Source organism: Meles meles, chromosome 21 (assembly GCF_922984935.1).
Source record: "Meles meles chromosome 21, mMelMel3.1 paternal haplotype, whole genome shotgun sequence".
NCBI lineage: Eukaryota > Metazoa > Chordata > Mammalia > Carnivora > Mustelidae > Meles > Meles meles.
Genome location: NC_060086.1, coordinates 36,432,335 through 36,445,751, shown reverse-complemented (window position 1 = coordinate 36,445,751; position 13,417 = coordinate 36,432,335). Strand labels below are relative to the sequence as shown.

Genomic DNA, 13,417 nt, shown 5'->3' with positions numbered 1-13,417 from the left:
CTCAGGGACAGTGACAAGGGTGCTCTGTTAGTCACTGATCCTCCAGAAGGACTGAATCACAGAACCTCCCAGAGAAATATTCCTTCAAATCCCAGTGCCCTTTCCTCACCTCTGGAATGGGCCTAATGGGGCCCCAGTTCACAGTAAACAGAAATGCCTGGTGGGGGGAGGGTGGCTCAACACAGGAGCAGGACAGGGGAGGGGGGCACGGGCTCGGTGTCGCCCCCCCCCCCCCCCGCCATGCATTACTAAGCCTCATGGAGACCTCTCAATTCAACAGCCATTAGTGAGGCAAACTGAACACGATAACAATAGTTATCTTGCCGCCAGGGATGACCTAGCAGGGACAGTCCCTTGCAAATACCATGACCTTTCTGAAAGTGGGCCGCAGTATGTAGGACCGGGGTGGGGGGGGGGGGCGACACACATGGGAGGGTATACTACTTGGACGTGTTGAATGGAAAGAACCCTGATGTCTACGGAGAAAAAGGAGATTTGCAAGTGGATATTTAAAATTAGGCACATGCTAATAAAATAGAGTAACTCCCCAGCAACCAAATAAGTGAATGCAGAGTGCAAGCGTACGGGGAGAGACACGAACAGCCTTCGGGTGTCAGAAGGGACGTGAACAGAAGGGAGATCCCCAGGAGTTCTCAGTACACCCCAGACCAGACGACGAGGGGTAGGGCACTAAGGAACCTGCTCCTCGCAGAGGCAGAAGCTTGAGGGCGAGCCCCGGGGGACCTCAGAACAGCATATCTCTCTTTCCGACTTTCATTCTGACCTTCCTGCCAGAGATCAGGCACTTCAAGAATATGCCCAACAGGAGGGACTGACTAGCAAACTCCTGTTGCTGATGAGGCTGAGACCAACCTGAGCCTCAGTTTCCTAATCTGTAAAATGGGAGCAACCGTACTTCTATCCTATGGTCATTCTGAGGATCTCGTTCTCGGTTGTGCCTAGTATATGGTCTGCACTCAGTGCAGATCCCTTCTGCTGCTTCCAAGCTCGGGTGCTGAGCCCAGGCATGCACGTGAGATCAGCAGAGGATCCCACATCCCCGGCCAGGCCCAGGGCTGGATGGATGGAAAGAGAAGGGGCTCCCTCTGCACCCGCCACCCTTCGGAACCACGCCTTGACTCCTTCTGCGAACTCTCTGCTCCATTTTATCTTTAGGGAAACCTGATGCACTCGCTTTTGTCAGCCGCACACAGTAGGCACTTGGGACTCAACAAGGAATTCTTCCTACTCCCTTCCCTGATGTATATACCCCGAACGATCCAAGGTATTCTTCCTAAGACAAAAATAAAATCAAACGGAAAAGCTTTCAGGAAACAGCCTTTCTTTACATCACGGTCTATTTTCTTATCCTTTGGGGGATTCCTTTCCACCTTTTCTAGAAGCCCACGTCATAAAGCAGGGCTGGAAGGAGGCAGGATCTGGCAAGGGCTGGGGAACTCGGTGGAACCAGACCCGGGCCTCCTGCACACAGATGCGGGAGGGCAAGTCCGGTCACCTGGTGGGATGCTTCTGGGTTTCCCAGGTGCCATCTTTGAACATTCAAAGCATCAAGGGTATGTCTTCAGGAGCGCCAGCTGTATTCTCCGAGGTCACCTATGGGTCTAGGGAAGGGCGCATCGGTTGGTTTGATCACGGAATCAGTGTGATTATTGCTTGTACTTTTTACACTCCGTCTGTGTTTGGGTTTTGCGGGCCCTCGGCTGCCCTTTGTGTTAGGGAGCTGAATTTCTGGGTCCTAAGTTGCTGACGGGAAGAGACCGTGTTTTCTATCCCCTTTGCATCTCCCAACCCCAAAGTGGCCTTAAAAGGAGAGAAGACACTCGGTCAAGTACGACCAGCAAATTAGGGTCCTTTGTTCATCCTTGGCTCGCGAGAAATAGAACTCTGTCGCCTCAGCGGTCACCACCAGCTTTCGTCTTTGGTTTGAGGTTTTAAACTCTATCCCTTGTTGGCTCTTCCCGGGGAATAGGTCCCTGAGAAGAGTTTTCTCTTCTCCCGGATTCTGAGGCAGGGAGTGTTGGGAAGCTTCAGGGACGAAACCAGATCTCAAGGTGGGGGAGGGGGCGTATGGGTTTGTATAAGGCAAGAGGCAAAGAAAGCGGGGGCCATTCTGTGAGGTTCTCCGGCTCTTATCCCAGAGGGACCCAGAGAGCGCGTCTGAGAGAAACCTGGAACTGAGTCAGCCTGGGAAAGGGAACCAGGCGAGGAATTAATCGGACCATGCGCCAAGGTCTTGGTTTCGAGACTTGGCTCCGACACTGTCCCTCCGACGGTCCCAGACAGCCGACGGCCCCTCTGGAGCGCAAGCGCTTGGTTTTCTCGTCTCCCTTCCTCCCGATCTCAGCACAGTGCTAGAAGTTCTGTTTTTCTGAGACCCTTCTGGGCAGGCACCTTTAGCTGCTGCTCTACTGAGAGTACTTTTGGGCACAGAACAGGTGGGGACGGGGAAGAGATAAGGAATTTAACCAGGGAGTCTGCCCTTCGGTGGGTTCGCAGAAATTGCCCGCGTGTCCCTGTCGGCTTCGTCTTCAGACGTGAACATGAGAGGACCGTGTACCCCACCCCGCAACCCAGACAGCTTCTTCGAAAGGAGGCCAAGAACACCAGCACCCAAATCCCACCGGGGCCCTGCCATCCTCCCCAGAGCCGTTGCTGATTTTTTTTTTAAAAATACAATAGCGTCCTCTCTTCCTAAAATATCAGCCCATCGATCACCAGAATGGGTTTTCCAGGTGTGAATGACCCGCATCACGGTTCAATTTTTAGCATAAACTTTACACTATATACAGCCGTGTTTGGGGGGCGCGCGTCACGTGTGAACAGTGGAAATCAAGCGTGGCGAGTAAGTGCACGTGCGCACGAGCATGGGCCCTCGCGGGCAGAGGGCGCGGCCTCTCCTCCGCCGTCCAGCAGGGGGGCCGGCTGCCCTCGTGGGCTCCGACTCGGCGCGAACACAGTACGACGCGAGGGGGTGGGACGGGAAAGCACACCCGAGTGCTGGTGCAGACCTCACCGGACCCTCACCCAGCACTTCCGACCCTGCTGACCGGAAGAATACGGGGCATCCAAAAGGTCTAATTTTGTCTCAAGTGAAAACACTGCTTTTGCGTTGAAAACCGCTGTGAGGTGTGGAATCCTTAAGTCCTGTTAGACACCGGCCAATGAGTTTTGTTTCCGCAGACTCAGTGTCCCCCCGCCACCCCAAACTCCAGTTCCGTGCGCTCTAGCCGTGGTCCACACAGACGGCTCTGTCTTCGGGAATGACTCGTGTCCCCTGCGCAAGGACATCTGCGCGCACACAGCACGGGGATGCGCCTGCAGTGAGCAAACCCGTTCGGCTCTTCTGGAAGACACTTTGGTTTCTCCGATTTGTGTTTCTTTCGGGCTTGCACTGCGCGGGATTTCAGTACAAGGTGTTTATTTATGCGACAACTGATTATTAGATCTGCACTTTTTAGGTTTAAGGAAATAAATTTTTAATCACCATTTAATTAACACCAACTTCTTCTCCCCCCTTTTTCACTAGCAATTCTATTTGCAAAGAATTCAGGGCATTTGTCATTTCCTGAGCAGGACGCAGAATATTAAGTACACATCAGCGGCAGACTTATCAAACAGAATAAACAATGTGGGACTGTATGGCTGTTTGGCTCTTTGGACTAATTAACTGCCTTGGCTAGAGTCCTGTTTAAGTGAAACTATTTCATTTGTAAACAAGGTGCAAGTTTCTTGTTTCTCCCTTGAAAAGAAGCGTGAGTCGACGGGACTGATTTTGCTGCCGTGGGTGAATTTTACCGGTCTGCTCGGAGCAGCCGAGTAGGGCAAGCTCGCAGGCCCTCTGGGACGGGAGAGAGAAACGAGGTACGGTCCTCCAGACCCCCATCGCGGCGCTGCCCACAGTTACGGAGGGAGATCTGCAGAGGACGGGAGTGTGGGGAGACTGGAACCCTGCACTTGTCGTGGGAGCCTCGCTGGCAGGAAAACAGGCCCATCAGGGAGCTGTCTGCTCTGAGTACTGGAGTCAGGAGTGGCCCGAGACCTGCAGGGAGAACAACTGGGAAGACCGTGTTCTGGGAACTCAAGGGCTGCAGAGTAGAATTCAAGCCCGGAAGACTCTCCTCTTACCCAGTTTTCAGCTAGGTCCGTGGGTACCATCACCCACTGACAGAAACGTGAGCGTCTGCATTGAGCTGTTATCCGCCGGGCCCTCCTCAAGGGGAGAAAGCCGCTTAGGGTCCCTACTGTGTCATTACGCGGATGCCAGCTCTGACTTGAGTCAGGTGAAACCCACGCACGATTTTGGGCTCAGAGATGCCGGCTCTTGGGCTCTCAGGCCGAGAGGTCAGACGAACCCTCTGTCAGGGACGCAGAGTTGGAGGGCTTTCTACTTACATCTTGATACGGTTCTTCCAAAGAACAGAACTGACTCGAATCACTTTTGAATAGCTCTACGTCATTCTCTTTCACCGGGGAGACTGCCCACCTGATCAGCAGTCAGTTTTTTTCATGTCCGGCATCATCACAATGAAGAGTCGATGAATTTGTGGATGAGGAAAATGATGTGTTCATTATCGAAAGCATTCCAATCCAATCCAATCCAATTTATTTTTAAAACTGCGTTGGGTATTACTGGGAGCACATCACGGTTGGTTCTTCCAAAAGCCCCATTTTTAGTTTATTATTATTTTTTTTAATCTAAAGAAGCAGAGAGTTAACAGCAGAAATAATGCTGTTGTTAGAAGAAGGGGTTCTGATCTATGGAACAGTTCTGAGTGCAATTCGCATTCTCCCTGGAGGTCTCGAGTCACTTTTGGCAGCCCCCCTGCCCGGGTTTTGGGGACACAGGAGGAAGACAGCCTCTTTGGGCTGATGACATGCCCCTGCTCTGTGTGCCGGGGGAGACTTAATTCATCTCATGTCATGACACGCCCATGGTGTCGGGGAAATGAGGTGAATCCTGGCTGGGGGAATGTGGGTCTGGAAAGCAACGGGAGGGCAAAGGCAGAAAGTTCTGAAAGACAAGACAGCCAGGAGTTTGCCAAAGAGTAGAAATGGGGATGAGGCCCTTCAGTCTGGGCTTCTCCATTCCTGGGTCTTGGGGCAGAAGCACAACATCCGAGAAAGAAAATGCAACGTTTGGGTATGTTTGCCAGCCGTGCGTTAGCCCTCCCCTTCCGCCTCTCAGCCCCACGGTGACAGGAGGATGTCCTCACCCGTGGCCTCCTCTGCCTCCCCACCGAAGATCCTGAAACTACTGCCACTACTTCTCATCATTACTGGGCACACCTGCCCGAAGATGGGGCCGTGCACGGAGTCCTCGAGCTCTAAGAGAATTGCTCCTGGCACCTGCCCGCTCGCCGGAAAACACTACTGACAGGGAAAGAAACAGCATGACTTTTCAACCTGCCACTCAGGTGCCCTTCTCCAGGAACCCAGAGCAAAATGCAGGAGGAAACCAGGAGACGGACAGGCTTGTTAGCCCAGGCTGGTGCTGATTGTCGCCAGGACAACTCAGTGACTCCACCAGACTTGACAGCTAGTTACCCTGGCTATTTCCAGGACGTTCGTGATGTTAAAATACACTAAATTCGAACTCTTAAAAAAAAAAAAAGGGCTAACTAATGTGGTCTCTGGGTTTTATATTTAATTTTTAAGCTACAAAATTCTGGTGTGTCGCCGCAGAACAACTACCCCCCTTTTTTGGGCACCTGGTGTGGGTCCCCCTGTGCTGCGAGATTCCCGTGTGGTAGACTCCTCTTCCGACCCCGGTGTTTTTAAACGACTCTCGTTCCAGATCATGGAGGCACAGGTCTGAGTCAAGTAAAAAAGGGACGGTGGGGGGTGACTCGGGAAATGACAAATGCTTTGGGGAGTTTTTCATAGATTCCCGTTGGTGCTAGTGAAGCGGTTTTGACTCCAGAGAGCGAACGTTTTGGGAGAGAGGAATCACTTTTGCCACTAAGGCTGATCCCCCACTGGGAGGATGCTCGGGGTCGGGGCACGAGCGCGTCTCCTGTTTTGGAGGCTTTCCATGTGAGGCTGGGGTGGACACGCGCGTCCAACTGAATTTCATGACGTGGAGGAAGACAGACGCAAAAGCTAGGGCTAGCCTTGAGTGGACAGAGGGCCCTGAACTTCTTATAGATCGCGGGACACACACGGTTGCTGGCGCGAGCCACCGCGGTAACAGCTCTGGGAACAGCAACACACACGTAATTAGATGCCACCATGGCCGTTTGGGGACAGAACGAGCGAGGGTCAGTCCGGGAGGGAAGGAGGGGTAACAGATACTATACAACCCTGAGTCGCCACCAGAAGGGCGGGGGGGACGCAAACTTACGTACGCGGGAAGTCTTCGGGATAGACTACAACAGCCACTGGGTCAGAGACGGGAGATCCGCAAGTCAGAGATCGGAGACAGACACGCATGAGTCTGTGGTCCGATCAAGACCGTCGAAGCCGAGGGGGACAGAGCGTTCCGTGAGACACGCAGGCTGACGTCCGGAGAGGTCCTCGGAGCTCTCCGCCTGAGGGCCCTTCTGGCCGCTTACTCCAGACGGGTCTTGGAAATAGACTCTAACGAAGGTAGCATAGTGACTGTGAACACACGCGTTTGCTATTCTTTGGGGGAAGCCTGGAGTTTGGGGGCTGGGCCTGGGCAGTGATGGGAGGCGTAACATTAAAGCTGAAAACAGGTACAAGGCCAGACTTGCTAATCTCTTGCACGTCAATCTCGCTACAGTGCAGACGCTTTCGTCACTGTTGGGTCTGAGTCAGGGGGTCCATGCATACCGAACTGCTTATTCAGAACGAGAGCGACGGCTAGGCATTTCTGATGAGGAGAGCGCATGGCGGACAGGCCGTAATGGGGTTTGGAATATAGGAAATCATAGCATCACCACCGGCATCCAACGCATTCTTATTGCCAACATACCTAGTGGGCACGTCCGGGAGACCTGCCCGGGTGTGTGTTTGTGTTTTTGGTTAAGGACTCACCCATCTGGTATCTGCCACGCTCAGCTCACACCTCCCAAGATTCCTTGAGTGGAAGACGATGGCAAGGAGCCATGTGCAAAGAACCGACAAAAAAAAAAAAAAAAAAAAAAAAAAGGAAAAAAAATACCTTCCTAAATCCTCTTCCTCTTTGCAGGGCACCATCGGACATCCGACATTTACCCTCCAGCACGTCGGCCGCTACGTATGTTTCCCTATAGATAAAACATCAATGGAAGGTTTTAAACATCAGATTCAATACTAGGCATTTTCTTGTACACACGTCTATTGCTGCAGGGGTTCAAAACCCTGGGGTTAGAGTACATACTGTTCTTGTTTGCAGCATAAGGCATAACATGCTCTGGAATGTACACGTCGCTGGGGCCTCTGCTGTCCCTGGAGCAGTAGGATGCCGTTGACCTCAAGGACGATCGAAGGTAGCTGTCGTTCCCGGCCTGGGACGGCAGGGAGTGTTTGTAAGGGTCCGAGGGGCATCTCCCGATGACTAAGCGTCGGTCGTCCCCATAGCAACGGAGGAAAGGGTTATCGGAGGCGTGGTCGGGCAAGAGGGACTTGCTCCGCTTGCTGTCCTCCAGACCCTGCGGGAAGAGGGCGCTCTTGTTCCCCGAGAGTTTGCTGGCGGGCACGCTGAAGAGACTCCCGTACAAATTCCCCTCCAGGAGCCGTTCCCGGTCCTTGAGGCTGATGCTCCTGGACGGCCTGCTGAGGTCTAGCTCCCTGGGCTTGTCCACGATGTTATCGTAGGAGTGCTGACGGCTGATCCTGAGCTTGTTTTTCTGGAACTGGAGGGTGCTGTTCGGCGCCCAGTCCTGCTGGTAGACCTCCTCCTGGGCAGCCGGGCTGCCCGTCTCCTGGAGCATCTGGTCTTCGTCGATGTCGTACAGGTTACCCATCCGCAGGCAGGCGTCGCACTTGAAGGGGGACCGCACGGTGAAGTGGCCCGAGTAGGCGGGCAGGTTGGACAGGCAGCTCCGGCAGTGTGTGGAGTTCTGTCGGTACCGGTCGCTGCCCTCGCTGTGAGGGGAGCTCTTGTCTTTCAGGGTGAAGTGCTTGGAGTAGAATTTGTGTTTGTCATTGTTGGGGAGCACGTCCTCATTGTGCAGGGCGGTCCTGTTCGTGGGCAGCCCGGGGTCCCCCTTGCGGAAGTTTTCGTTGGGGTCCTGGTAAGGGTCGGGGAAGTCCACGTTCTCGGGTAGGGCCATGTTTTCCACGAACTGGGGCGGGTCCAGATGGAAACTGGGCTCCTTCTCACTGTCGATGGTGTAGATCTTTTCCCTGGGGGAGCTGGCTTTGGTTTTCAGGTAGGAGCGCTCGACCTCACTGCAGTCCTTGGGGAATTTGGCGGCCACGGACCTCTTGAAGTTGTCCTTGGTCTTGTGGTTCTTGCTGTTGTCGGGCTCCCTGTGGCACGTGGCCCGACTCGAAGTTTCCGAAACGTCCGAGTGGGCCACCTCTTCCGGAAGGTACCGAGGGCTCTTCAGGGAGTGGGTCCTATTCTCCGCCGCCCCCTCGTCCCTCTGGGAGACCGGGTTCTGGCTCATCGAGTCCTGGCGCAGCGACTCCATGGACTTCTTCCACAGCTGCCGGGGCCTCGAGTTCGCTTTGGACTCGGTGCTCACGGCCACCTCCACTGTATTGGGGTTGGACTCATTGAGAGTCAGCGGGTGCTGTCCCTGGAACACGTAGTTGTTGAGGTTGTCCTTATGCCTGCTGGCCACGAACGTCTGCAGCTCATTCATGTTGTCCCCAAAAATGCTGTCTTTCCCCTGAAAGGACCTGTTGTCCGAGTAGATCGTATTTCCCTTATCGGAAGCCATGTCCACGATGAGGGAGCCTCTTTGGATGAAGTCTGCAGCCCTCTTGGGGGAATCTATTCTCGAGGAGTTCACGTTGGACACGTCGGAGATGTTTTTGGCCGACCGGAGCAGCTTTAACATGTTGCTCTGGGACCCGGTCAGGTTGAAGTCTGGAGACTTCTTCTTCTCCTCGATGTGCACCCCGTGGATACAGCTGTAAATGCCCTGGGGGAAGGAACACGAGACAGGGTCAGCAGGAGCGCGAAACTGCCGCACGCCGGCCTTTACCTGCAAAGGAGGGATGTGTCCTTCCTGGAGGGGCTCCCGAAGTCCAGTCTGAATCCCGGGAAAGTTTCCTAGATCTACAAGACCAGTAAGCTCGTCTCTCTGACTTGAGGTTATCACCTAGTGCTCGTGTATCTGATGACGGTGTCAGGGCCTCCAGACTGGCAGGGGAGGATACTGAATTGGTAGCGGGTCGCTAGCTTACGTTTCACTGCAGTTTCCCAGGATCATCTCTGGAGTCTGGATACCAGTCAGCTATTACACTTGCATAAAAGGACCACCGGTTATTAATTCTTTAGGGGAACCTGCCCCTACCCACACGCTGAAGCTAGCCGTCAAGACACGAGACCCAAGCAGGTGAATGAGAAAGGCCTTTGTGGTTACTTGAAGGCCGGGCATAAAAATCTATGGGTGATGAGACATTTTGGGGAAGGAAAGATGGAGAAGTTAGGCTAGAAGAAGCAGTTGCAAGGGTCTGTGGGGACGTTAGCCTGAGAGTGAAACCATCCTAGGAAAGAGCAGAGCCCAGGATGGAGAGACAGGACACTCTTTGAACCCCTGAGGCCACCACTTGGGACTTTTCACAGATGCCACTGAGTATATCCTTTTGTGTGCGTGTGTGTCTGTTCGACACAGACTTGGGTACTAGCATGAGGAACGGTGGAGAATCCCAAAGCCACAGTAATGCAGCCCTGAAACCACCCAAGGACGGAGGGACTTGGGGACTACTGGGCGTCTCAGACGTAGGCACCCCCGACTGTGGGTCTCTGGTTTTCCACGCCGCCTCATTCCTTTCGTAAAAATAGCTGTTTACTTCAAAGTAAGTCAAGAGAGGAGCTCCTGCTTTGTGGCCCAACAGTAGGCAAGGCGGTTTCGGGAACACTGTGATTTGTACCCCCTTCCCCTGCTGCTGACCCCAGATTTTGGCAGCTGTACCTAAAGGGGACGGTCAGAACAAGGTCCTCCCAAGACTGACAGGGAGCTAGTCCAAGCAGGGTCTGTAAGGCAGACGTGGCGGCTGTTGCTGACTGCCGCGTGAACTAATGGAAAGGGTGCATGGGTAGCTGTGGACCCTGACGACCATGGTCCCGCTCGCTCCCGGCCACGGGGATGCTCACGGAACCGCGACAACCTCGATCTGTTTGCACGGCTACATTTTCCTTGGAGCTTTCTAGAGTGTCCACTCCACCTTCCAAGAATAGTACAGTACAGGGAACCCACAGTAGTGACTCTGAGCATCTCTTTCCCTGACCCCCTGCACCCCGGACGGCATGTCTTGGGCTCCCCAAAGCCAGGCATTGTGCCCTTTCCCGCCTTCCTGCAGCCTGGTCTTCTGTCCGCTCTGCCTTGCCTCCACGGCTGCTGGGCGTGGCAATCACACCAGGGCGTCGTGGGCTTCACCTAGCACAGAGCTTCTGGACTGTGTATGTGAGCCCGTGCCTGCCCTGCCCAGCTCGGTAACAGAGTAATCCTACATCCGGGCCTCGGGAGGTGTGGCCTGTGTGGATGAGAACTGGTGTGTCTCCTGCATGTTTGGGTCAGCAGAGGTCTGTGCCTTTTCTTCCTTTGGTTAGTAATATAAAGAGAGTTTACATTTTTTTTTTTTTCTAAACCTGTAACTGTTTTAATGAGCTCCCGTTACCCTGCTAGAGATTTTGAGAACTTTCTTCTGGCACTGGCCAAGAGGAGCTGGCTGTCCACGTGGGGGAGGCCCACAGAAGTGGTCAGGGAGCTGAGTTACGTCGCAGGAATGGGGGGATGGCCGCTGATGGCTTTCTGTCATCCCTGGCTCCCCTGGGACTCACAGGCTGCAGCTCAGGCAGCTCCCAGGCACCGATGGGCCTTGGTGAAGCCTCAGGAAGGAGTCCAGGTGATGGACCCAGCCCGCCCCCAGGCGTTGGGGGGGGCAGCCTTCTCCCACTGAGTTGACCCCTTTTCTTGATGGGCTGCCGAGGAGGGGGTGCATAGCAGTAACATGCAGAGAGAACGAGAGCATGAAACCCAATGGAAGTGAGTCCCAGCTCCATCTGTCATCAGCTCTGTGATTTTGGATAAGCCACTAAGCTTTCTGAGCCTCAGTTTCCACATCTGCAAAGTGGGAACCACACTCTCTCCAGGGGGGTAGAGGGCAGGATAATACGATGCAGACAAAGCCCCAGGTTCAGGAGAGGCTCCATGAACGTGAGCAGGATGACCTGCGCCATCGGTCATCCCCGATGTGCCCTACTTGCTGTCCCCTCCACCCCTCACACGGTAACACCAGCACCCGGGGCCCATGTTCCCAAAGCAGCAAGAAAGCGCCGTCTGCGGTCTGCTATAGAAGGTTCGCTCTGGTTAGGGAGCAGCCCAGACTCTCCCTTGGGCGCGGGCCTCGGGCTGCAGAGCTCTTGCTCATGTCTCGTTTTCTTACATGGAGACTGAGGCTGTATTCTTCCAGGGGTGGGAACGAGATGCCTTCCTGGCCCCACCGTGGCCGTGACGAGAGTCGCACTGAGGACTGTGTGCTGCCCCAGACAATCTGCTCTTCTCCCCTCAAGGGCTTCTCTCAGAATGTTCTAGAAGGGTCGAGGGCTCTGCAGCCCTCCCTGGTTCCCTGGAGTCTGGACCTGACCCCTGAAGTATTTGATAAGGCCTAAATGTTTGTACCCTCCTCCAAGTTCACACGTTGGGATCTTCACCCTAAAAGGAGATGGTGTGAGGAGGTGGGGCCTTTGGGAGGGGATGAGGTCCTGTGGGTGAGGCGCTCGTGAGTGGGATTAGTGCCCTTAGAAGAGAAAGCCCAGAGAGCACCCTCGCCCCCTCCATGTCGTGAGGACACAGTTGGAAGTCTGTGGCCCAGAGGAGGACTTTCACCTGACCTTGCTGGCACCCCAGCCTCCAGAACTCTGAGAAGCGAATGTCTGCTAACTGCCTGGTCTGTGGTAGTTAGTTATCGTGGTGCTAACAGACTGAGGCAGTGTCTGACTTCTCTTCTCTTGGTCCCGGGTGTGGCTGAGCCAGAAGCTCCCTTCACCTTCCCCAGACTCCCCTTAGGGGAGCCCACCGGGCAGGCCACACAGTTTCCATCCCCCTGGTCTCTCTTTGCTCTGTCTCCCATTCCTCGGGACCGAAAACCGAGGCAGTTCTTTCTGCTGGTGAGAGTGAATACTGTGTTGTATGTGAGAGGGAGAGCATTTTGGCGAGAAAAATTAAGAGCCTCCCACAGACTAGAGGACAGTTTTTTTTTTGTGTTTTTTTTTTAAGTCAAAATCAAGGCAAAGGCCATGGCTGTGGGAGAAAGTAGGTTCTAATGACTTCTTGGAGCTCTGGTTCTCCCCTGCACAGGAGCGGCCATGTGTCTGGTCTGTATTCTCTTTTACGATCCAGCAGCTTCCCGAAGGGCATCCAGCCCATAGGGAGGACTGCCTGTGTCCGCTGCGGTGACAGCCAGCTTATGGGCTGGGTGCTCCAGCTGCCGCAAGAGCCGGTTCACAGAGAGACCGGGCTCATGGGCAGATGGGAACAAGCCTCGGGGGCAAGCGCATTTCAGAGCAGCAGGCATCTCCGTCCCCCGGAAGGGAACCTACCCTTAGAACCGGGCTGAAGCCCGGGACCCAGCCCTGCGTAAGTGACAGGCTTCCCCTTTCCTGCCTTTTTCTGGCCTGCTCCGTGAAGTAGGAAGAAGCCTGTAGTTTCAAGGACATTTAAGGTGAAGCCAAAGGGTCCTGTTCCGGCCATTGTTGGGTCCTCAGTTTCTCCACATCCACAGGATGGGGGTGATCGTAGCGAACTCACAGGGGTTGTGAGAGAGGATGGAGGAAACCAACTGGCCTGGCCCTTATTCACATGCCGCCGTAATTAACTGTGGGGTTGTGGTCTTGCCTTTGTAGGAAGGTGGGTTCTTGACTTGGAGATCCCCCACTGCAGGTTTGTTAAAAAAAGGATTGTGCACAACTAAGACATTTTTGTCTGTGTTCTTTGTGTAAGGGATATAGACGTAAGGTGGCATGTGCATGAGTGTGCCCCTAAGACAGGCTTTAGAGATGTGTGTTAGCCCGTGATGAGAAAGGGAGAGTTTTTTTTTTTTTCATTTTTAAGCAATGCACGGCATCAGGGCCTGAGCCGTTCTGAGTTCTCCTAACAAACAAAGAGAGGCAGGAAAGTATATTAAATATGAAATCCTTCTATTCACACACATCAGGCTGCACTCATTTTAAGAGACAGATATTATGTGGGGAGAAGGAGGATCAGTGCTGAAGCAGGGCTCTGTGCTGTCTTTGAGGACACAGGAGTGATGGTGGCTGGGAGTCCCCAGAGGGACA

At 54.0% G+C, this 13,417-nt stretch overlaps 1 protein-coding gene across 2 annotated transcripts in view; it reads right to left on the bottom strand.

The window, feature by feature from the left end:
• Window positions 1-949: 949 nt before the first annotated feature.
• The window catches only part of GRIN2A (glutamate ionotropic receptor NMDA type subunit 2A), a 370,568-nt gene continuing 358,100 nt past the window's right edge, over window positions 950-13,417 (bottom strand). Inside the window, exons 14-15 of one of the 2 annotated variants that reach the window (XM_045994069.1) lie at window positions 7,343-9,056; window positions 950-7,229 (exon numbers count right to left, since the gene is read on the bottom strand). In XM_045994069.1, the coding sequence (XP_045850025.1) occupies window positions 7,216-7,229; window positions 7,343-9,056 (1,728 nt within the window). In that variant the 3' untranslated portion in view covers window positions 950-7,215. Of the gene's footprint in view, window positions 9,057-13,417 lie in introns of both variants that reach the window. The other variant, XM_045994068.1, reaches the window with a different exon arrangement.